At 38.3% G+C, this 26687-nt stretch overlaps 1 protein-coding gene across 1 annotated transcript in view; it reads left to right on the top strand.

Annotated features, from left to right (window-relative positions):
• Positions 1-26391, top strand: part of LOC127444855 (myocyte-specific enhancer factor 2A-like) — a 68332-nt gene extending 41941 nt beyond the window's left edge. Inside the window, exons 4-10 of the mRNA XM_051704443.1 lie at positions 3379-3513; positions 3818-3980; positions 4422-4481; positions 6700-6842; positions 22658-22775; positions 22868-22988; positions 23897-26391. Of these exons, the coding sequence (XP_051560403.1) occupies positions 3379-3513; positions 3818-3980; positions 4422-4481; positions 6700-6842; positions 22658-22775; positions 22868-22988; positions 23897-24224 (1068 nt within the window). The 3' untranslated portion in view covers positions 24225-26391. The remainder of the gene's footprint in view (positions 1-3378; positions 3514-3817; positions 3981-4421; positions 4482-6699; positions 6843-22657; positions 22776-22867; positions 22989-23896) is intronic.
• Positions 26392-26687: the final 296 nt, after the last annotated feature.

Raw genomic sequence — 26687 nt, forward strand, 5'->3', positions numbered from 1 at the left:
AAGAAACCAACCTCAGGCAAGTCAGATGGGCATCATGTTACACGTTATCTGATAATAACAATAACAGAAAAATAAAACGTTATTTGTGTACACTTGTTTGTATGGCTTTTGTCCTATGTGGAAAACAATGCAGGGTTGTGGGAATGGGAGCGGTTGGGAAGAAAATCACTGCGGGCAGAGAGCTGGTGAACATGAAGTAAAATTCAGAGGGAGTTTTTGGGTGCGGAATAGAAACTTGCGGGATTGGGATGGAAAAAAACAATCCTGTGCAGAACTCTAGCTCGAACGGTGGGCCTGTGAGTGCTTTAACACAAGCGCTAAGTCCCAAACTGGCACAGTAATGGGGTGAGACGGTCTCAACCGCCTCGCACCATGCAAGAATTTCACAATCAAAAGATATCTGCCTACTGACAGACCACCCAATGGGATGCGTCTTGTTGCTATGACAGGGACATACACTTTGAGCTTAGATGGGGTGAGACCCGCATCCAAACGTTCTTTCAGAAAGTGAAGTATAGGCTGTACGATGCATTGTACAGGGTCCTTGCCTCGAGAGGAACAACAATCAGTGAACACTTGCCATTTCAAGGTATATAAACATATCATTGTGGGGGCCTGTAATATGGTGTCAAGCACTGGTTGTGAGAGCCCGTTTGCATCAGAAGGGCACCGTTCAATGGTCAGATGTGAAGTTTACACAATTCCAGTTGTGGTTGCCAAATCGTGAATCTCTTGGGCATCCAAGAGCTGTATTAACTCTGGGAGCCATGGGCGGTTGGGCCATTTTGGTGCAACTAGCAGTACCGTTTCCTCATCATCCCGAATTTTGCACAATATTTGAAGCAGACGAGAGGGAATGCATACTTGCATACAAGTGTACCTTGAAACTGCGATCTTGCGCTTGGGCCAAGGATGTTGGGACCTTATCGGAGGATCCGTCTCTGTTTTCCTCATGATGGTGCAGCGGATGCATTGAGTTTGCATGGGCATTGTCCTGAAAAAGAGCATGAGCAAGTTGGAGGCACTTGCTTTGGCAAGATGTGCTTGTCGGCCTGTGGCTGCTTTTGTGCCACCTGAGACCTTTCTGTGAACACACTTATGGCATCACTGAACAGGTATGTTGAGACACCGGGGCATCTAACAGCACAGCTTTGTCCCTCTCACACATTTCTAACAAATTAAGCCAGAGAAGATGCTCTGCAGACACCAGGCTACCCATCAATCTGCCGATGGCTTGTGTAGTGATCTTTGTAGCCCAGAGAGCTATGTCAGTGGTGCGGTGCAGCTTAGTTAAAGACTTGGGCCTGCTCGCGTCCATCTCCCTGAGTAGGTCAGCCTAGCAGGCTTGCAGCACTGCCATGGTGTGCAAAGCCAAGCAGGCCTGACCCACTGCTCTGTAGGCCTTGCCTAAGAGAGTAGATGTTGTTCTACAGGGTTTGGATGGGTGAGCAGGGCTGGACTTCCATGCTGAGTTCAAGTAGGGGCACGAGTGGGATGCTACTGCCTCTTCAACCGGGGCAATCAACGCATACCCACGCTCCTCAGTGAGGTCCAGCATTGTGAAGGCTGCGGCTCCTAAGATGAGCATTCGGTGGTGAACACCACATCTTGGAAAGCTCTTCGTGCAGCTCGAGGAAAAACAGTACCTGGAGGCAGGACACTGAGTCACGCCAGCTGAGGTAGAACCAATCATCTAGCCAAGAACGCTCATGCGCACTGGGAGTGGGCCATTCCAGCTTGAAGTTCTCAACCACCCGAGAAAGCACCTTTAACAGTTCAGTTTCAGAGACTGCAGTGTGGTCTTCCTCTCCACAGAGAGAAGTACTAGCGAGCTTGTCCATCGACTGCGTCCGAGTGTCCACCTTCAGACACCATATCGCCCTTATCATCTGAGCAACTGCCTAACGTAATAGAGCTGTGGTGCATCATTATTATACCATACTAATCAGCCAATATCCTTATGAGATTAACTGAGAATTTCAGTCTTGAGACACATTAACTTGCTATCATTTGTCCTGTTACTAGATAGCCATTTAAGCATAGGAAAAGTTTAAACCTACAACTGATTAATTTAGGGAAAAAAAAACCCAAAAAATTCAAAGAAAACAAAAATATCTGCATTAGTCTACTATTAGCTCTTGTAACATTGTTGGTACTGAGGCCATGTGGACAGATTTACTGGAAGTGGTGCTAATTGGTTATACCTAAAAATAAGGATACAGTCAAATCTAACATTCATACTAAGAAACCTGAGATAATATCATTCAAGGACTTGGCAGTCTTGGCAAGCACTGCTGCCATTAGCTTACATGAATGAAAATCTCTTACGTGCATGAGGAAATGTATTTTTGAATCAAAGCTTTTATACTTTGGTCCCAGATTAGCATATTTTCATATTTGGAGCTTTAACATAACTGATAAATGCAGTGGAATAAACATTTTATGTTAGAGAGAAAAATGCAACCTCCAAACCGCATTCGCCACTGATTATGCAAACGTGATTAAATCCTGGTTTCAACGTGGTTTCCAAACCAGGGTCTATGGATTCTGGAGCCAATACAAAAATGTCTGTTAGGAGAGGGTGCTTGTCAGGGAGTCGGCATAATGTGGCCGATACTAGGGTACTGGAAGTATCAGAAACAACATGCCGACGTCCCTTGTGATCATGTTGCCTCCAAGTGCTGAAAAGCCCTTTCTGTGCTGTTCCACACTTACACTTCTAATGTATTATGACATATAGTGCAGTACTAGAAATGTGGCACTTCTTGTATTGTTTTCCCCTGGATTAATTGTTTATGCTTGGATTATTCTCATTTGTAAGATGGAAATCAAAATCGCCTTGGATAAAATGTAATGCGTTTGGAGTATTACGTGTGTTCTCTATGAGTTTTTTCATATAATCAAAAAAATGTCAAAGAAGATTGTGCATTCGAGTAGTTGACACTAAATACTTTTGGGAAGGTGGCATGTTCTGCAGTGTGGCATTCTATACTCCATCTAAAACCATTTTATACAGCATTTTGCTAATTATTATATTATCTAATATATTTATAATATATATTATATTTTATTATATACTGTAGTATTTTGTGTGCAGTTTTTATTAGCTTATGAATATTTGTCATTTTAAAATTAATTTGTCACACCATAGGACAATTTTTGAACTTATGAATTCAAAGAAGTTTTACACACCAAGAGGCTAAGTTATACACTTTCCCATACAAATTCATATAACCTTTAACCAAAATCTTGAAAAATCCTTATGGACATGTTGTGTCAACTACCTTTTAATTTAGCTTATATTTGCTTTGCTTAAAAACATTAAATTGCTAATGAATGAAACATTTTCATACTCTCATTCTTTGCTGCTCCCTATAGGTGTTGAATAAGAAAGAGCAAAGAGGATGTGACAGCCCAGATCCAGAGACATCATACATCCTCACCCCTCACACAGAGGAGAAATATCAGAAAATTAATGAAGAGTTCGACAATATGATGAGAAATCATAAAATTGTAAGCAAAGCCCAAGGCATCTTTTTTTCTTCATGGCATCTAAGTTAATTAAGAGTAGACTTTCACCTCAAAACCCTGTCACTCAAATGTTTTCACATGACATCGTCATAGCGTGGCACAGTGTTAATTTACAGTGACCTGGGGTGGCTTGTTGAGTTGTGGTATCACTTTTCAAAGCAATAAAACTGATTATTTTCATCTGGCAGACATTAAAATGAGCATGATTATTTGAAATAATGTTCATGTTTAATCTATATCCCTGACATCTATCTCATTTTCCTTCTGTCTTCTTTATCGTCACCAGCCAGTTGTTTTGGGTCAGCAGAGTTTCCCTTTACCTTTGACTTTGCCCGTCAACAACCCCACTCCTCTCTCCTATAGTACAGGCAGTTCGCTGGACATTCCAGCATCCCTAAGTGGGGCGAGCATACTGTCTCTCCAGAGGTCTGATAGCACTGGGGTCATGGGTAAGTACAAAAAAAGTACCAAAAAGGGCCACGGTATTATGATAGAATTGCATAAAGTACATTGAAATACCGTGTGAATACATATATGGAAATGGTAGTTATCATTATATATACTGTTTCAAAGTACAAAGTATCAACATCTGTTACTAAAATTATATCATGGTACACCACAGTACTTTTTGTTTTTTACTTCTCATTTGCATACTTATTTTATTGAAAAGTAAAACAAAGAAGAAAAACAAAAGAAACAAAGAAAAAAAAAAAAACCCAATAAATAAATACCCCCTTGGCTCAACTGATTTAATGTTGTCAAACTTTACAGCTAATTAATCAGTTTCACCCATTTTATATTAAATCCTTGCAGTATGAAGTTCTTATTTTTTTTATTCTTTTTTTTACGAGTAATCTCTAATCTCATGATTTCATATTTTTCATGATCAGATGATTTGCGAAGTTCCTCAGATGTCACACTTCCAAATGGTGTCCACTCCAGACATGTGGGTAGGTACTTACTGTGGAGATAGCAGGTTAACTTGTACAATATGACTGACTATAATGATAAAGTTCAACTAACTTGCAAGTCTGTGTAAATAACACACAGTACAAGTGCAATGTACTCCTGTGCTCACTGAATATGTCTATGAAAGAACATATTATTGGAGATAAGATTGCATATCATCCACAAATCAGGAGAATTTAATTTAAAAAGTTAGATGTGTACATTGCAGACAGATTAATGATGAAACAAGTAAGAGACACTGTACAGCCAGCCAGATGGCATAGCAAAATAAACCTTGAGAGGGTGATCAGGTCTTGTGCCAGCCTGAAGAGGTTTATTTTGTGATAACAACCGAATGACTCTTATTACACGGCTACTAACTAAATACATAAATATATAAACATAAAATATTGATTCGCGTTGAAATTATGACATTATGTGAGAAGAAATAAATCACTGAACAGCTGAAATCCAGAGTCATGTTGGTGTTTGCTCATTATACATTTTATTACACTAATACTTGCCAAATAAATAAATAAATGCACATGATTGAGTTGAAATAATTTTATTAGCTTACTTGTAGAGATCACACAGTGAGCCGAGAAGCAGGATCTATGGCTCACAATACCTGGATGAGCAGTCTGATACATGGATGTGCGGTTGTTACTGAGAAATGTAGGACCACTAGATGGCACCATTGAACAATCAGAATTGAGTATTCCAGAGAGCCGTGTAATAAATACACTTACTACTCATACAGTAAATCATCTATGAAAATACCAGGGAATGTATACAGTAAGAGATTGTTTGTATGTCCTTTAATTCAACTCTGTATGGTAATCTCTGATGTTGATTGGTGAAGACAGGAAATATAAGGCCAAGACCTGAGTTAGTTCAGAGTTATGTTTTTAAGGACTGCTAGTTCTGCATGCTAAAGTAGAAAGTATCTCTCTGTGTTAAAGGAATATTCCAGGTTTAATACAACTTAAAGGAATAGTTCATTCAAAAATCATAATTCTCTCATCATTTACTCACCTTTTATGCCATCTCAGAGTCACATTACTATCTTCTGCAGAACACAAATAAAGATATTTTGATGGAGATATTATGTGTTTATATCCATACAATGCAAGTCAATGGGATCAAACACTTTCAAACTCCAAAAAGGAGATACAAAGGCACCCTAAAGGTAATCCATACGACCTGAATGGTTTAATCCATGTGTTCTGAACTGATACAATCAGTTTTGGGTGAGAACAGACCAAAACAGCCTGATCTCATGAACATTACGTGACCGTGGCAACATTTTTGCAAAACAAAATGACGTACCTTATTACACGTTTTGCTGCAGTTTCCCACTGAAATGTCCAGAAGGGGCACCAAAAGCGAGTGAAATGGTACTGTAATCAGATGAGGTTTTAAGGTGAAAATTAGATGGAGGTCTTGAGTAAAACGTACCTCCCTAACCTAAAACTTTAATCTAATCTTAACCAAGGTTGTCCTGATCAAATGAGAGGTAAACAAAAAAGACATCCTTACCCTTAACCAACAACTAAACCTAACCGAAAGTGTCCAAAAACTAAATTCCAAACGAAAAGCCTATTTGTGTCAACCAAGTCATTTTGTGTCACTTCTATGACACTTTTGTTTCACCTGTCAGCGTACGTGCTTGAATAGGCTCAAAGCATGGTCTTCTGAGTTCAAAGTCCAACACTCTATCAGGTGAGCTACTGTGCAAGCTAATCACATTGGAATAAGTGTGTAAATGTAGGTGGGTCTGTAATACAAGCATTAAAATGTTTCTTTTTTTAAATGATGCATTAGAGTAAACGTTTTTCGATATCATAACATAGCAGTGTGTAAGTAATATTGCAAAAGTGTTTTTAATGTCATAATCAGCCGTTGTAGTCGGGATTTGTGTTAAAGTGAATAAAACGCATAGTTGTTGCAGAGCCTCTAGTGTTTTTTCCACCAGGAAACTGTGACAAAATGTAGATCACGTCATGTAAAAGTCAGTTTGCAAAAATGTATTTACAGTAAAGTTCATTCTATGAGACTAGGTTGGACCAAAATGTACTGTAACTACTCTGAAAAACTCCTGACACCAGATAAAAATCAGTAGGGTTACAAAAAGTTTGACCTTTTTGATTACAGTTTACAATGTAAACTCTCACAGCTCCAAACATGTTGTAATCTCTTCATTTATTATGCCTCATTTAGCCAATGGCTTTATTGGTGGTTCTGAAGGAAGCAGTATGGAAAGACTCATGTCTCAAAAATTTCAAGCGTCGTCTACGATGGGCCGCAAACCTGATCTGAGAGTGCTCATACCTCCTGTATGCAAGGACAATGTTTCTTCACTGGTAAGATATTCACCAGTCTCCAATTACCAACAAAGCTCCAATGTCAATTAAACATTCTGTAGTCCTGAAGAAGTAGTAGTTTAATTTATATATTGCCTTTCCCAAGCACAGGGTCGCTTTACAATAAGTTGATATCATTAATACAATTACACAAAATACACATTCAACAGAAGAAAAAGCAACTCTAACACCTCAGTGGGTTACTCAAAATGTAAAGAGATACGTTTTTAGTTGGGACTTGAAAGTGGATAAAGAAGAGATATTATGAAGACTAAAGCACTATTCGGACAGCAATTATTTTACATGGGGACGTGAGGTAATTCCAGCATTTACAGGGGGTAGTCAGTGATTTTATTGCCGTCCGAATCCGAAATGTCTGTGTTTTTCAACCACCTCCCGCGAGAAAATTCCAATCAAATTACCTACTGTATTTTGACAAACACCAAAGTCGTGTGGTAATTTAATTACCGTCCAAATCCACATCTCTGAGTTTATAATCCAAAAGTCGTTTTGGAAATCCTTTTGGACTACTGCTAAGTGCCATACGTTTGCACTGCGTGTGGTAACAGTTCTGGCCGTTATGGACAGTTGTGAAAGTTGGAGGATTGTGTAACAGAAATGTTTGAAATAATTCACAATAATAAAATTACATCGCCGCTCCACCACAGTGAGTGGGAAATCTTTTTTTATTTTTAACCTCTTTTCTCCCCAATTTTGAAATGCCCAATTCCCACTACTAACTAGGTCCTCGTGGTGGCGTGGTTACTCACCTCAATCCGGGTGGCGGAGGACAAGTCTCAGTTGCCTCTGCTTCTGAGACAGTCAATCCACGCATCTTATCACATGGCTCGCTATGCATGACACCGCGGAGACTCACAGCATGTGGAGGCTCATGCTACTCTCCGCAATCCACACACAACTTATCACGATTAAGCGAGAACCACTTAATCGTGACCACGAAGAGGTTACCCCATGTGACTCTACCCTCCCTAGCAGCTGGGCCAATTTGGTTGCTTAGGAGACCTGGCTGGAGTCACTCAGCACACCCTGGATTCGAACTCGCAACTCCAGTGGTGGTAGTCAGCGTCAATACTCGCTGAGCTACCCAGGCCCCGTGAGTGGGAACTCTTAAGTAGAAGGGAAAGAAAAACGAGAGCCAGATAATTTAAACTTTTGAAATGGTCCATTATTATGGCAGTGTAACCGGTCCTGCTTGACCCGCTCAGAGCGAGATTCAAACCGTCGTCTGCAGCATGGGAGGCAGGTGCACTAATGAGGAGGCTAAAGGCTACAGCCTCTAGCGTCAGTCACTCGTGTGCCTCTTGAGGCCAGGGGAGTGAGGTTTACACATACCACACAGCTATCACATACCAGCTGGCTCCCATTACCGCAGCAATGTAATAAAAGTTTAATATATCACATTTTAATGTAGAAACGTTTACTAAATACATTTATACATAGGGCTTGCATGACTACTCGTTTATACTTTAAAAGTTGCCAGGTTAATGTCTATCTTATTTAAAAGTTTAATTTCCACCTCCACTTTTTAAACACTGACAGATAATTCCAAATGATGTCTGTCATTTTGATAGATAAAACATAAGAAAACAATTTTTACCATAGCTCAGGGTGTCAAACTCAGTTCTTGGAGGGCCGCAGCCCTGCAGAGTTTAGTTCCAGCCCCGCTCCAAGATGCCTTCTTGTAATCTTCAAGCACCCCTGAAGACCTTGATTAGCTGCTTCAGGTGTGTTTAATTAGGGTTGGAGCTAAACTCTGCTGGACTGTGGCCCTCCAGGAACCGAGACTGACACCCCTGCTAGCTCCTCAAATTTCATTTTAACTATCATTACTGTCCTTGATATGTGCGGCTTCTGTATCTCCTTGCTTGCGCTTGTGTGACACGAAACATGCGTACCCCCATTGACAGATTTATTTGGCTACATTGATAAACAGTCTTGTCCCTACAGTTTCTTGATTTGTTTAATTGCTCTTCGCATGTGAAAATGTACACTGTAAATGTCCGCAGCACTGTTCCCTCATGCTTTAAACATTTTATTTTCACTTTAGCGTAATTCCAAACATATTTAAACAAAAACACAGAGGACACAGTTTGTGGATTGATGAATTTTCCATATAACAAGCGCAACTGCAATCATGTGATTGACAACAATTCTTGCTCGTCCCCCATTATTTAATTGTCATCTGAACGCATGAGTTTTATCACAGAGGAGCCATGAAAACCTACTTTTACAGACGTCACCCTGAGAAACAATTGCCATCCGAATAGGCCTTAAGAGGTAATGAGTTCCATAGCTTAGGAGCAACGAAACAGAATGACCTACCACCTATGGTGGAAAATCGAAATCTAGGAATGGACAGACCGAGTGGTGAGATTATTGACCTTTCTGAAACAGTCCTTGACCTAATTTTTTTCAAAAATGTATTGCATTATTTACAATTGTCAACTGGGTTTCCTGAATACTCCCCCGTCCTCCATTGGGTGACAAACAGATAGTCCCGCCCCAAACTCCCGCCATTGGTTAAACAAATTATGCTATGTCAAAGCAATGTTTTGATAGCACCACAGTGTTTAATCTGTCAATGAATAGCTGTCTATTAATAGCTTACATATAGTTACACAAATATGTTATAAAATTACCCACTTTAAATCTTTTTCTTGCAAGCAGCCAGAGAAAGGAGATGAGCATTTGGAAAGGGATTTTGATAATGTTTTATTTAAAAACCTTTAAAAAATGACTCATTGGCTAAGTCTTAAAGAATTTTATAATATATTTAATTTAATTTATATTGCCTAGTTTCTACATGTTAAAGGAATAGTTCACCCAAAAATGAAAATTCTCTCATCATCTACTCACCCTTATGCCATCCCAGATGTGTATGAATTTCTTTCTTCAGCTGAACACTAACAAAGATTTTCAGAGGAATATATCAGCTCTGTAGGTCCACACAATGCAAGTGAATGGGGATCAGACCTTTGTAACTCCAAAAATCACATACAGGAAACACAGAAGTAATCCATAAGACTCCAGTGGTTAAATCTATATCTTCAGAAGTGTATATAATAGGTGTGGGTGAGAAACAGATCAAAATGTAAGTCTTTTTTTACTCTAAATCTCCACTTTCATGCTCACTTTTACATATGAAAGTAAAACAGGCACATGTAGTGCCTGTTTAGTTTCACTTTCACATCTGAAAGAAAGACATACAAGTCATACACATCTGGGATGGGATGAGTGTGAGTAAATAATAAGAGAATTAAATTTTTGGGTGAACTATCCCTTTAATAGTTAATCTCATCCACATTAAATTAGGTCCTCTAGTGGTTCAATGCCACATTACAGTCAAAATCATATGCTAAAACCTATTATTAAAGTGAAACTCAGTTTACAAGTACAGCTATATTAAATTAAAATCTATATTGGCAAAAATGTATTTGGATTCTCAAGTCACACTTAAAAATATATGAATATCATTGTATTAGATAACAAAATATCAAACCAAATGATGCTAGACCTTTTGATGCTAGACCAAACTTACTTCACCTTTATTAGCCATGTTTTGCTATTTTAAACCACTTGGATCAAGGTGATTTGTATAAAATCAGTTCTCAAGTTCACACATGTGCCCTAGCAGAGTAACCACAGGTGTAGTGCACCTAACTAGTATGGTCTATCATAAAGTGACCCTTAAAAAAATAACAGCAGTTTTTTAACTGTAGTACAAGTGTGGTAAATTGGATACAGTATTACTGCAGTACTGGAAACTGCAGGAATACTGCGTCCAAATTACCACACTTGAACTGCAGTATAGAAAACTGCAGTAATACTGCGTCCAAATTACCACACTTGTACTGCAGTATAGAAAACTGCAGGAATACTGCGTCCAAATTACCACACTTGTACTGCAGTATAAAAAACTGCAGGAATACTGAGTCCAAATTACCACACTTGCACTGCAGTATAGAAAACTGCAGGAATACTGCATCCAAATTACCACACTTGCACTGCAGTGTAGAAAACTGCAGGAGTTCTGCGTCCAAATTACCACACTTGTACTGCAGAGTAGATAACTGCAGGAATACTGCATCCAAATTACCACACTTGTACTGCTGTATAGAAAACTGCAGGAATACTGCATCCAGATTACCACACTTGTACTGCAATATAGAAAACTGCAGGAGTTCTGCGTCCAAATTACCACATTTGTACTGCAGTATAGAAAACTGCAGGAATACTGCGTCCAAATTACACACTTTTACTGCAGTATAGAAAACTACAGGAATACTGAGTCCAAATTACCACACTTATACTGCAGTATAGAAAACTGCAGGAATACTGTGTCCAAATTACCACACTTGTACTGCAATATAGAAAACTGCAGGAATACTGTGTCCAAATTACCACACTTGTACTGCAATATAGAAAACTGCAGGAGTTCTGAATCCAAATTACCACATTTGTACTGCAGTATAGAAAACTGCAGGAATACTGTGTCCAAATTACCACACTTGTACTGCAATATAGAAAACTACAGGAATACTGAGTCCAAATTACCACACTTGTACTGCAGTATAGAAAACTGCAGGAATACTGTGTCCAAATTACCACACTTGTACTGCAATATAGAAAACTGCAGGAGTTCTGCATCCAAATTACCACACTTGTACTGCAGTATAGAAAACTGCAGGAATAGTGCGTCCAAATTACCACACTTGTACTGCAGTATAGAAAACTGCAGGAATACTGTGTCCAAATTACCACACTTGTACTGCAATATAGAAAACTGCAGGAATACTGTGTCCAAATTACCACACTTGTACTGCAATATAGAAAACTGCAGGAGTTCTGAATCCAAATTACCACATTTGTACTGCAGTATAGAAAACTGCAGGAATACTGTGTCCAAATTACCACACTTGTACTGCAATATAGAAAACTACAGGAATACTGAGTCCAAATTACCACACTTGTACTGCAGTATAGAAAACTGCAGGAATACTGCGTCCAAATTACACACTTTTACTGCAGTATAGAAAACTACAGGAATACTGAGTCCAAATTACCACACTTATACTGCAGTATAGAAAACTGCAGGAATACTGTGTCCAAATTACCACACTTGTACTGCAATATAGAAAACTGCAGGAATACTGTGTCCAAATTACCACACTTGTACTGCAATATAGAAAACTGCAGGAGTTCTGAATCCAAATTACCACATTTGTACTGCAGTATAGAAAACTGCAGGAATACTGTGTCCAAATTACCACACTTGTACTGCAATATAGAAAACTACAGGAATACTGAGTCCAAATTACCACACTTGTACTGCAGTATAGAAAACTGCAGGAATACTGTGTCCAAATTACCACACTTGTACTGCAATATAGAAAACTGCAGGAGTTCTGCATCCAAATTACCACACTTGTACTGCAGTATAGAAAACTGCAGGAATAGTGCGTCCAAATTACCACACTTGTACTGCAGTATAGAAAACTGCAGGAATACTGTGTCCAAATTACCACACTTGTACTGCAATATAGAAAACTGCAGGAGTTCTGAATCCAAATTACCACACTTGTACTGCAGTATAGAAAACTGCAGGAATAGTGCGTCCAAATTACCACACTTGTACTGCAGTATAGAAAACTGCAGGAATACTGCATCCAAATTACCACACTTGAACTGCAATATAGAAAACTGCAGGAGTTCTGTGTCCAAATTACCACACTTGTACTGCAGTATAGATAACTGCAGGAATCTATGTCCAAATAACCACAAATTTACTGCAGTATGGCAAACTGCAGGAGCACTATGTCCAAATTATCACACTTGTACTGCAGTATAGAAAACTGCAGGAATACTATGTCCAAATTTACACACTTGTACTACAGTATGGCAAACTGCAGGAATACGGAGTCCAAATTACCACACTTGTACTGCAGTATAGAAAACTGCAGGAATGCTGAGTCCAAATTACCACACTTGTACTGCAGTATAGAACACTGCAGGTATACTGTATCCAGATTACCACACTTGTACTGCAGTTCTCTAGAACTCTGCACTTCTACACTTTATACATTTGCTGTTCTACTGTTTAATTAAAAACTTGACCAATGACAGCAAACTAGTTCTGTCAGTCAATTAAAGTATTTAATCATGATAAATCACATTAATTACATAAATTGTGAAAGTGCTGAAATATGACTGTAAATATACTTCTTTTCTTGTCAAAATGCATTTAGTTATTTAGAAAACAAAACAATATGTAACAATAATGTTTTATTAATATTTTCAAAATAAAGCCTCATTTTGTAAAGATAGAAAGGCACTAAAATGGCACCAATTAAGTAACATTAAACATTTATTTAAGTCTACATTGGAAATAGACAAATTGAAAGAACATACAGTAGGTTGCAATGCACACTGAATCTCATAAACCCTCATCCTCCACAATCTTAATCATCTAACAGGCTGTGGCTGTCCACTTTACCACAGCAATCGTGAAGTCACATTCACATGATTCGCGCCGCTTTGAACTCCACATGAAAAGCACTGGGTCATGTTTTGCTTTTAGCATAACAATGATACTTTATCCGAATAGTCTGGTAAGATGAAAGTGCAACGAGGCGCAGAGGAAACACTGGCTGCTGTACTCCAATGAGTTTCTTGAATGTGGCTTAGTTTACATAAAAAATACAGTTAACCACTTTGATTGCTGACACGGAATGTCGATTCCGACACATCGCAAAGGTTCCGCCCTATTCCAACCAGTGCATTGTAACACTTACTAAACTTGAGTAAATTAACATAAGAAATAAGGGAGGGACAACATCCAAGTTTCAGTAAGTCACTTGTATTATTACCCTCAGTTTCAACACAAACTTGTAACACAGCAGAGTAGGCCCAACACAATCCCCATAAACCCTCAAATCCCAATATAACCCATAAATCATTAGATTCCAGGCCAGGCTTCAAAGGCCGAATAGCAGTTGCCCAGTCTTTTGCATGACAATATAGTGAAAACAAAAAGAGGAAAAAATGACTAAGCCCAAGAAGTAATCCAAGCAGCAATACAAGCAATAATCCAAGCAGCAATACAAGCAGTAATCCAAGCAGTAATGCAAGCAGTAGTCCAAGGTATTACTCATGAATCCAAGATTTGCTCAAAGGCCCATAAATGTTGTCCCAATGACAGACAAAAAAAAAAAAAAAAAAAAAAAAAAAAAAACTCTGTGCATAAACACAAAACAAACAAAGACCATATCCTAACAACTAAATCCATGACAATGCTAATTGTACAGAAGATAATGCAAGCAAATAAATACAATTACAAAGTACTTACACTGAGCTTCAGAACACTTATTCCTCAAAATAGGGCAAAGGAGATGAAGAGGAAAGCTTCACACCAAAATCTTCTCAAACTTCTTTTTCGTTTTATATGGTGGTTGGCAAACCAGCTAACTGTGCATATCAACGAAAGAAAAAAAAAAAAAAAAAAAACCAAAAAAACTAAATCCTACCAAAGAAGCCTGTTTCCTTTAAATATCTTAACAGAGCATTGTGCACCCTTGGTTCTTTCAGTGCATTTTGGAATATACATTTTAATGACAGATTATTCATTCCAATGTTACTTAATACTTCTGTCAGCTGGATTCTTTCTCTCTCAAATGCAGAGCAATAAATCAGCACATGTTCAACTGTCTCTTGGAGGCCACACTGTGCACAACACTCGGATTCACTTTTCCCAATGACAAAAAGAGAATGGGTAAGGAAGGTATGCCCAATATGGCGCCTGTATATTATAGCATCCTCCCTTCTGTTTCCATATTTATATCTCTTAACCCCAACTTTAATTTGGATATTATATACAGTTGAAGTCAGAAGTTTACATACACTTAGGTTGAAGTCATTAAAACACATTTTTTAACCACTCCACAGAGTCAGTTAGGACATCTACTTTGTGCATGACAAGTAATTTTTCCAACAATTGCTTACAGACAGATTGTTTCACTTTTAATTGACTATATCACAATTACAGTGGGTTAGAAGTTTACATACACTAAGTTAACTGCCTTTAAGCAGCTTATTTTCTTAAGCAGAAAATGATGTCAAGCCTTTAGACAATTAGCTTCTGATAGGAGGTGTACTGAATTGGAGGTGTACCTGTGGATGTATTTTAAGGCCTACCTTCAAACTCAGTGCCTCTATGCTTGACATCATGGGAAAATCTAAATAAATCTGCCAAGACCTCAGAAAAACAATTGTTGACCTCCACAAGTCTGGTTCATCCTTGGGAGCAATTTTCAAATGTCTGAAGGTACCACGTTCATCTGTACAAACAATAGTACGCAAGTATTAACACCATGGGACCACGCAGCCATCTTACCGCTCAGAAAGGAGATGCAGTCTCCTAGAGATGAATGTAGTTTGGTGCCAAAAGTGCAAATCAATCCCAGAACAACAGTAAAGGACCTTGTGAAGATGCTGGAGGAAACAGGTGGACAAGTATCTATATCCACAGTAAAATGAGTCCTATATCAACATAACCTGAAAGGCTGCTCAGCAAGGAAGAAGCCACTGCTCCAAAACCACCATAAAAAAGCCAGACTACAGTTTGCAAGTGCACATGGGGACAAAGATCTTACTTTTCGGAGAAATGTCCTCTGGTCTAATGAAACAAAAATTGAACTGTTTGGCCATAATGACCAGCGTTTGTTTGGAGGAAAAAAGGTGAGGCTTGCAAGCCAAAGAACACCATCCCAACTGTGAAGCATGGGGGTGGCAGCATCATGTTGTGGGGGTGCTTTGCTGCAGGAGGGACTGGTGCACTTCACAAAATAGATGGCATCATGAGGAAGGAAAATTATGTGGATATATTGAAACAACATCTCAAGACATCAGCCATAAAGTTAAAGCTTGGTCGCAAATGGGTCTTCCAAATAGACAATGACCCCAAGCATATCTCCAAAGTTGTGGCAAAATGGCTTAAGGACAACAAAGTCAAGGTATTGGAGTGGCCATCACAAAGCCCTGACCTCAATCCGATAGAAGATTTGTAGGCAGAACTGAAAAAGCATGTGCGAGCAAGGATGCCTACAAACCTGACTCTGTTACACCAGTTCTGTCTGGAGGAATGGGCCAAAATTCCAGCAACTTATTGTGAGAAGCTTGTGGAAGGCTACTCAAAACGTTCATATGATGAATATCTTCCACCCATTGAAGTGCCATTAGAATTGCAATAATTTAATTGTATATATACTGAGACATGATCTGATAGTCTTTTTACAACACTACATTTAAAATGAGGAATATAAACAGTAGCTTTCTTTTGTTCAGAGTCTGTTTTTTTTTTTATCCATCTGTATATATATTTGAATACTATTGAAATATTCCTGGTCCAGATGCTGCTTCACAGCTATATCCTTTGAAATATATCTTCCATTTTCATGTATCTTATTTAGCAACTGAGATCAACGGTTGGCACTGGGAACAGCCAGGGAGATGTTACAGGCATTACCACAGTGGGACTTATGTTTATGTTGTCTATTCCTGTTCTGGGCTTCTTTTTGTGCATTCCATCCAAAGCTATTTAATTCTGCACATTCATGTTCCCAACATTTTTCTAAAAAAAATTAACTGGCTGCATTTCAGCATGTCCCTTTAATGATCTGCAATATGTATCCAAAGGCATCTCCACTATTTCCACCTGTATTGCTGGGATAGGGGAAGCTCTACATGCCCCACAACTTATTCTTAAAGCTTGCGAACATGGACACTGATGCTGAGCTATATGCTACCATAATCTATTACTGGTTTAATCATTGCACAATATATTATTTTTAATGATTGTTGATTCACACCCCAATCAACCCATGCCAGACATCTTAAAAAATTGTATTCCTTTTTTGCATTTGTCTAATATTTTCTTTATATGAAAAGCAAATGTAAGATTTGAATCCATCCACACCCCCAAAAACCTAATCACTGAAACTTGTTCTAATGTTTGTTCATAAAGTTTTAATCTTATATTGGGAATTTTCTTCTTCTTTGAGAAATATTTGACTTGCGTTTTTTCTACTGAAAGTCTGAAGCCCCATTTATTTACACATTTTTCCACTTCTTCAACCCCAATCTGCATGCTTCTTTCCACATATGGTACATTCTGTCCTCTTTTCCACAGTGCTCCGTCATCTGCATATAGGGATTTCCCTATCCCTTGTCCTACCTTAGAGAATATATCATTTATCATAATATTGAACAGGATTGGGCTACATATACTGCCTTGTTGAGTACCGTTATCTATTAAGTATATCTTTGAATAGCATGATCCAACCCTGACCTGTATGGTTTGACCAAATAAAAAAATCCATGATCCAATTATATAACCTCCCTTTAATACCTGTTCTGTCCAATTTAATTTAAAGTCCCTCCTTCCACAGCATATCATAAGCTTTTTCTACATTGAAAAACACTCCCACTAACACTTCTTTATTCATTAATGCCTTTCTGATTTCAGACTCTAAACATATAATAGAATCCATTGTGTTGTGACCTTTCCTAAAACCACTTTGATGTGGACACAAAAGAGTTTTAAATTCTATCATATAATTTAATCTAGCGGTTACCATTCATTCCATTATTTTACATAAGTTAGATGTTAGAGCAATTGGTCTATAATTAGCTGCTATAGAATGGTTCTTTCCAGGCTTAGCTATAAGAATAATCACTCCATGTTTCCAAGAAGAGGGAAGCTTTCTTATCTCCCATACTTTATTCAAAAAGATGTAAAACAGTATTCAACGATAAATCTGATAAATGCTTTATCATTTTCATAGCCTATGTCATCTTTTCCTGGAGATGTATGCATTACCCCTGACAATACCTGCTTCAGTTCATACAATGTAAAATCTACATCCAAAGTGCATCCAGAAGGCCTTCTTTGGACCAGGATATCAGAATTGTCTCTCATAATTTGTTCTCTTTGAGTTTTCATGTCCTATGATATATTACTTTTGCTGTGTACCTTAACAAAGGCTTTTACCAAGATCTCTGCTTTTTCACGGTCAGAAATGATATATTTATCCCCATCTATTATTACAGGTATACTCCTGTGTATTTTAATCCCTCCCATCTTCCTAATCATGCCCCACAATTCACATGTCTAAACTTTCACTGATTTCATCACAAAATTGTCTCCAGTAATTTCTTTTGGCAGCCCTAATTACTTTTTTGACAACTGCCTGAGTTCACTTAGATATTAGTCATTGAAGGAATAAGTTTTCTGTACCTTTCTCAGTGCTCCATTTCTGATTGTAATGATCTCACTGCATTTCTCTGTCCACAACGGCACAGTCTTCTTTCTCCTCTCCCCTGAATTTTTCCCAATTATCTCTTCAGCTGTGCTACAGAGAATATATTTTATTGTATTACTTAACTCCTCTACATCCTCTATATTATTTCTCATTCCTAACATCTTAGTTTCACTTAATTCTTTAAAATGATCCCAATCCGCTTTGGTCTTTTAGTACTTTGGTCTAGTACATCTCATGTGCATTATCTAGCCAGACTTTATGACACAATTGTTAAATCTATTGCCGAATTGTGCCCCTGAGCTCTTCCATCGTTTAAGCACACTAGGTCATTGCAATCTAATATTTCTTCCACAATGTATCCATTATGATCATTATGTGCACTGCCCCATAAAGTACTATGTGCATTCAAATCAACACATCACATCAATTTGAAGTTGCCCTCACCCCCAAGTTTTTTTGTATTACGTTTTTTTTTTTTTTAATCGCATGGATTATAAAAAATAATTACTCTTACGCTCTGATTTCTTGTCCATACCTCCACCACTTCTACCACCCTAAATCCTACTCACAAAATTATTGATACACTTTTTAATTCATGCCCATTTGCTATTAAGCTTCTTGCATTCCACTGTAAGACTATCAGCACCCTTACGATCCTCCACTTACTCTCTGAGTGTTGTAGTTTGCATCTTCAATTTCTCATGTATCTGGTCTACTGTTATTCCTTCTGCATTCAAGTACTTATCTGCTGCTCTAATCATTATTCTTATTCTTTCAGTTCTACTCTCAGTTTGGGCCGAACAATTTACTACTTCAGCTATAAACGTAATGAATGCCAATTTGTCATTGTACATGCAGTTATCATTTACTATGCCCCGATTCAACCACTTGCTCTGCATCCTTGGTGCTTCTTCATTCTCTTCTGCTTCCTTCTGTTCTGTCCACTTCACTCATTTAATCGCCTCCGCATAAGTCAATCCCTCCATTGCCATAACATTTTGTATTTTGACAGCATTCTTTCTTACCTGACATCCTCCATACCCAGCACAATGTTTGCCCCCACAGTTGCAACACTTAGGTTTCACTCCTTCCTCACACTTCCCATACTCATTATCTCTGCCACATCTTGCACAACGCTGCTTTCCTTTACATATAGTCACCACATGACCATATTTTTGACACTTATAACATCTCAGTGGGGAAGGTATACAGTATATGGCCTTACTGTGGAACTCATAACTCCTAAAAACACTCTTTCTGGCATTTTTCCCTCATTGAAATGCAACATTACAGAGAGACTGTCCATCTTTTCCTTATTTCTGATGTATTTTAATCGCCTAGTGTCAATCACTGTAGCTCCTGTTATGCTTTTCTTAATTACATCCAGGGCCGTAGCAAGGTATTCTGGGCCCCCTGACTGTATATTTGTTAGGGCCCCTTTCCTATTAAAAAAATACAGTTTAGAATTTGTTGTGGGGCCCCCCTGGAACTGTGGGCCCCTAGAATCATTACCACCTTTCACCCCACTAGCTACAGCCCTGATTACATCAACAGAAACATTAGTGGGAATCCCTGTAATCACTCGTCTCATACATTTATTTTCCCCCATCACAGAACTTTTGAAAAGAGTGACTGTTTGTCCTAGCAGAGATTTTAGCCCTAGAGCTTTCTTTTGTTGTGTGCTATCCTTACAAAACAACAGCAGTTTACCATCCCACAACATCTTAGCACTTTCAATATTGCCAATCGTTTCTTTCAGCGCTTTAGTCAACTTAAATGGGTTCAGGTTATTTTTAAATTCTGGCATGAATTCCATTAGCACCTTATACTCTTCTTTCCTTCTTCTGGCCTGATGTTTTTTTTCTCTCACTATCTGTTCCAGATGCTTGACTCCCACTTTTTTTTTCCTTTTTTGACTCTGTACTAAATTCCCTCCATACTCCCTGCCACACAACTATTCCTCCATTTACAGATCATTTCCAGATTCTACAAAACTTCCGCCCATCTTCGCACCAGTCACAACCCAGTGTTTTCAACCCTGGGACACCCTCCTCCAGCTTCTCAAGCTTCCTACCCCTAACTGCTTCTCTGCTTCCTTAATTTGGGTCGACAACTTACTCAAAAATCTCTTGAGTGCCCCCAGTGTTCAGGATGAGAATAACAAGAATGAACAGTGAATAAACAGTAAATGCCTTTTACAGCATTAACACGTTAATTTTAACAGCTCTAGACACAGTGTTTTGTTCAATGTGAAAACTACATTTGCAATTGCAACTCAGTTTGTACTGGAGTGCAGCTCATTGAACTGCACTGAAATGCAGGTGTGCTACACAAACTGCAGCTCCTACTGCATTGATTTGAAATTGTACTACACTGAACTGCAATTATTTTGTAAAGAACTGCAGTTATACTTTTGTGGAATGCAGATATGCTTCACTGAACTGTAGTAGTATTACACTGACCTGCAATTGTGCTGCAGTGCACTATATCAGTACTGCAGTCAAAAGGTATTGTCTGTCATTGTGCAGTACAGCATCATTTTACTACACAAAACTGCACTTTTTATAGCACAGATTGCAGCGATACTGCAACCAGACTGTAATTTTACTGCATAGATTGTAGCGATACTGTAATCAGACTGCAGTTTTACTGCATAGATTGCAGTGATAATGTAATCAGACTACGGTTTTACTGCATAGATTACAGTGATACTGCAATCAGACTGCAGTTTTACTGCACAAATTGCAGTGATACTGTAATCAGACTTTAATTTTACTGCATAGATTGTAGCGATACTGTAATCAGACTGCAGTTTTACTGCATAGATTACAGTGATACTGCAATCAGACTGCAGTTTTACTGCAGTTTATTTTTGTAAGGGGACTAATACGTTCTTTTACCCTGGACATGTCCTCTTTTTCGAACCTGAAAAAAGCATCCAGTGTGTCTTCATATTGATGTGCTCTCTACAATTAGGACTCATGTATTCGAAACTGCACATCAGTTTTCACCCTTTTACATCACGTGACTTTATGTGATAATTATGGCTGAGAGCGGCAGAACGTGCACTCTTTTAAAGTACTCTTTTTACACTCTCGCTCGTCCACCTGCATGAAAGAGATTGCTTTCAGCCAGAAACATCAATAACGTAAGTACACTTTTAAAAGAATGATCCCCAACTCTGCAAATTATTAAATAGAACACCTGTTTCATCAGACTCATGCTTACTATGCAAAGTAATTTTTTACTGAAAATGTTGACTATATCGAGACAGCATCAAATATACAAAGTATCAGTGATATGTAAACTAATATGACGGATGAAAATAGACCGTGATTTAAATTTTACTACCCAGTCCTTCAGATATTTGTAGCGCAACCTCTGTATGTGACCTGTAAAGCTGGAACTTGCGTCAATGGCAAAAAAGTCTGAAAATACAATGAACAAGAACACAGGTGAGGGGTGAAACAAGCCCTGCGTCTCGAAAACAAGCCCTGCGTCTCTATTTACATACTATCCATACTAAATATTATGTGACAAGCACAAAATATCAGGCCAAGGAGAGTCTCTCATAAACATTTGATCTTTAGGGAAGTAGGCTACACCTGGGCACAGCAGGTGGACTGAAAAGTGTGAAGTGTTCAAATACATTTTGTCTTCAATTTGAACAGTATTTTTTCTGTTTTTATCATTTAAATCCTAACAAACTGCACATACAATTTGATTTGTGAGAAAACAAATATTTAATAATATTGAAAATACTCTATATAAAATGAATTGTAAATCAATCAATCCTTACAAATATATGTATATTGTTTCCTTAAAGGGATAGTTCACCCAAAAATGAAAATTCTCCTCATTTTACTCACCCCCATGCCATCCCAGATGTGTATGACTTTGTTTCTTCTGCAGAACACAAATGAAGATTTTTAGAAGAATATCTCAGCTCTTTAGGTCCATACAATGCAAGTGAATGGTGACCAGACCTTTGTATCTCCAAAAAGCGTATAAAGGCAGCATAAAAGTAATCCATAACACCAGTGGTTAAATTCATGTCTTCTGAAGAGATATGATAAGTGTGGGTGAAAAACCATCAATATTTAAGTCAATTTTACTATTAATCTTTAACTTTCACTTTCACTTCCACATTCTTCTTTTGTTTTTTGGTGATTGCAAACTTTGTGCATATGGTCAGGGCTAGTCAAAAGGTGTTGATTTATAGAAAAAAAATGAAATATTGATCTGTTTCTCACCCACACCTATCGAATTGCTTCTGAAGATATAGATTTATCCACTGGAGTCTTATGGATTACTTTTATGATGCCTTTATGTGAGTTTTGGAGATTCAAAGTTAATTTGTGTTCTGCAGAAGAAAGAAAGTCACACACATCTAGGATAGCATGAATGTGAGTAAAAGATGAACTTTCATTTTTGTGTGAACTATCCTTTTAACACTTTTATTGTTGATTTAAACCTTAGAGAATAAACAACACCCAGTCCAGTCAATCACTGACCACGCCAGTGGTTTCCGTGGCAACACCCAGTCTGCCTCCCCAGGGCCTTGTGTACTCAGCCATGACCTCATCATTCAATACAGGTAAGCAGCCTACCACACACCCATACAGCAACTGACAACTTTTCAGCTGACAACATGATTGTTTTACAGCTCTCTTTTTTCTTTTCTTACAGATTATGAATTGAACAGTCCAGAGCCCAGTACCTTGCATGACTTCAGTTCACCAGAGGGCATCGCATCAGGGCCGTCACGGCAACATAGTCAGCATGGTCAGCCAGGGTTCAGTACTCAGAGGTGAGACAAAGAGGAGATGTAGAGGAGTGGTGTCACATTATGATCCGTAATGAGCATGCAATTCCTTCTATATTTATACATTTACATTATTAAAGTATTAAAGGAACAGTTCACACAAAAATGAAAATTCTGTCAGTTTACTCGACCTCCTGTCATTCAAAACCTGCATGTTTTTTTTTCATAGAGCACAAATGGAGATATTTAGCCGAATGTCCAGGCTGCTCTTTTGCATATAACAGTAGTGTATGATGATGTTGATAACACATTACACATACTGTAGATAACTAATATTGGCATTATATTCATGCTGTCTAGCCAGAGGGAAACTGGTTCCCCAAGCTGAGCCTGGTTTCTACCAAGGTTATTTTTCTCAATGAACTAACATCTGATGGAGTTTTGGGTTCCTTGCCACAGTGCTTACTGGGGGCCTAAAGACAAATACTTAAAAAAAATAAAAATAAAATTCAAACATGTTTTTCATGGAATATGCTCAATGAGGACTTTAAGACATTACAGCACAATGTTCTATAAATCTGTTTTGAAACATTGTTTGTTGTAAAAAGCACTTTACAAATAAAAATTACTTGATACATATTTTCTAGCTCCAAAAGGACAGAAAAGCTCCATTGAAGTTGTCCATATTACTCATGCACTTTGTTCCAAGTCTTTTGAAGCCATACAATAGCTTTGAGTGAGGAACAGACTAAAAACGTTTATCAAATCTCAGTCATGTGCTTTAGCACATTCAAACCAGCACATTCTCCCTTTCTGGTCCACAGAGGAACAAAAAACATACAGTTTTCCAATGACATGAGGATGAGTAAATTATCACATAATTTTTTATTTTTTAAGTGAACTATTCCTTTGAGACACAAATTACATAGCAGATATGGCCATTATTTTTCCAGAGGCACACAGCCCTCTGACCCCTCCAGCAGCTCCATCACCATCAATTCAGAGCCCATCTCCCTACCTAGAGAACATGCCGCCCAGTGTATCTACACCTCCATCCACACTATGCATCTGCCCAACTCCAGACATGAAGTGGGTCGTTCTCCTGTGGAGAGCTTCAGCTCTTCTGGTAGTTCACATGAGGGTAGCGACCGTGAGGACCAGCGGGTGGACTCTCAGTCGGTCACTGCTACCCCAGGACAAGGTAGCAGAAAATCACCAGGGACAGAGGACCAGGAAGATCCGTCCGTCAAACGCATACGAACAGACAGCTGGGTGACTTAGCACCACAACTAGTTCAAAGGAAATTTCAAAAAGTCTGTTTCTGTCAACATGGGCACCGCTGTATTCTGCTTTGTACAGTCAGCAAACAATGTGAAGGCGCATCAATCACAGTGGTGTCTCTGAAAAAGAAAAATGAAATAAAAAGACAGCTATATTGTAAATGTGAGAGGGACAGTATTTAGTTGTTTACTGTTTTAGGATTCACATTTTTACAGGGTTCAAAGTCCAATTTATGAATTGTCCTGAGATGTTTCGGTCAGCAGAGGAGGCTTTGCTGTATTTTTTGCAGAACAATAGTTTTTGTAACCAAAATGTGTTGTTTTTATCTTTTGTATTTTTATCTTGTGTGATTCCTCCATCAAAGCCATGTAAATATTTATTGAGACTCGCTGTTTTCTCTGTTATTCAGTGTATGAGTTTTGATTCCCTAGTGATCAAGTGTTATACCATAAAGAGGTTAAAGAAAACTTGTACACATCCATGGAGTGTGTAACAGTTCAATGGAATGAGGAAGCGGGAGACGGTGATTCCAACTCAAGAATGTCCCTTTTTATTAATGCACAAAACGATTAAGGAGAAGCTTCAATCTATCGTTGAGGGCCAGGCGATCAACACACACACAGCGTCAGGTGTCTGTGTCTGTCTCACTCTCTCTCCTCTCACACTCTGAGGTCTGGCCCCTTTTACTTCCCCCGTCTCTCACTGCGAACACAGAAACAAGCAATAACCAGCAATTCATCTCAGGTGAGAACCCTTATCACTTACTCTCTTTCCACATGAACGCTCGACCATGCCCTCGCCTCCACAGAGTGTTCACTTGGTAGGCATGTTTTAGATGAACTTCAGGAATATCTGCTTTTCAGTCTGGCGAACTTTCACACAGGAGTCACCCAAATGACACTTTCAGTTCTTTCAAAGTTAATGGAAAATGTTTCTCCTATTGCTTGCACTCAGTACCAACAAAGCAATACTCCTCCTAAACTTGGAACCATAATTTCTTTTTAAAGTCATAATGAAACTGCATTTGTAACCCATTTTACTTTTGTAATGTGACATATTTCTGAGTGAAATAGGTTATTAAATGAGAGAAAAAAAAAAAAAAATGGTTTTGACAAGGCAGATCTGCTGTTGCTGCTGCAGAGCAAGTACGGAGACTTGCACAATTAGACAAAACACAAGACATGTTGCATCGAGCATGTATGACATGCTGCTGCACAAATCGACACTGCACACAACCTCTATGTTGCATATCTAGACCTGTGATGCTGGGGTGGAGGTGGGTTTAAGAGAAAACTCTCACAGCTGCAATGAAACCAGCTTATCTGCTAAATTGAACAATATTAATGTTACACAAAGAGAGAGATGCAAGTTGATTGGCTACCCGGTTACAAGCCAAAGGACCAATCAGCTTACACCATGGGAACCTATTGACTTAACAGGTCACATGTGAACGAGCTGATTGGCTAACAGATAACAATTCAAAGAACCCATCAGCTTGCATCACATAGAGTTGCATGGCTGAACTTTGGTAATTTTACCCACCTCCACAGCTTTGGTGATATCATCTGAAAAGAAAGAAGCAATGTATTACATTTTGCTGAAAGATTATGAAGACAAACTTTTTTTTTTTTATATGATGTGCACTGATGAATCATGAACAATAACATCAGTAATGTGTATTAGGATAAATATCTGGTCAATTTTGACTTTATGTTGGCTTTAAATCCCACAATCTCCTAAAAAACAATGGATGTTGAAAACAAAGACCAAGAAATGTTTTTGCATAATGCTGGTGAAATTGCTTGCGATGTTCCTCATTTGTAAGTCGCTTTGGATAAAAGCGTCTGCTAAATGACTAAATGAAAATGACTAAATGAATCCATTTCTGTGAGAATGCAGAGTTTAGTTTTGAGCTATAGTTTAAAAACACATTTTCAATACTGCATTACATCATGTAAATATACTAGATACAATATTGCTAATTTGGCTGATGCTTTTGAAGCTACTGTACTTCTATAATAATATATTTATTGAAAGGGCCAATCCCCTGGTGCAACTTGTGGTTGTGTGCCTTGTGCACAATATTGATCATTCTAGATTTGCATCTTGTGAGATTCCAACCTGCAACCTTCCGGTTACTAGACTAGATCTTGAAGGGTTAGTTCACCTAAAAATGAAAATTCTCTCATCATTTACTCACCCTCATATCATCCCAGATGTGTATGACTTTATTTTTTCTGCAGAACACAAATAAAGATTTTTAGATGAATATTTAAGCTCTGTAGGTCCATACAATGCAAGTGGATGGTGATCAGCACTTTAAAGCTCCAAAGAGCACAGACAATTGAAGTAAAAGTAATCCATTCGACTCCAGTGCTTACAATTATGTCTTTTAAAGCAATTAGATTGCTTTGGGTGAGAAACAGGTCAATATTTAAGTCCTTTTCACTATAATTGTTTACT

Source organism: Myxocyprinus asiaticus, chromosome 1 (genome assembly GCF_019703515.2).
Source record: "Myxocyprinus asiaticus isolate MX2 ecotype Aquarium Trade chromosome 1, UBuf_Myxa_2, whole genome shotgun sequence".
Classification (NCBI taxonomy): Eukaryota; Metazoa; Chordata; class Actinopteri; order Cypriniformes; family Catostomidae; genus Myxocyprinus; species Myxocyprinus asiaticus.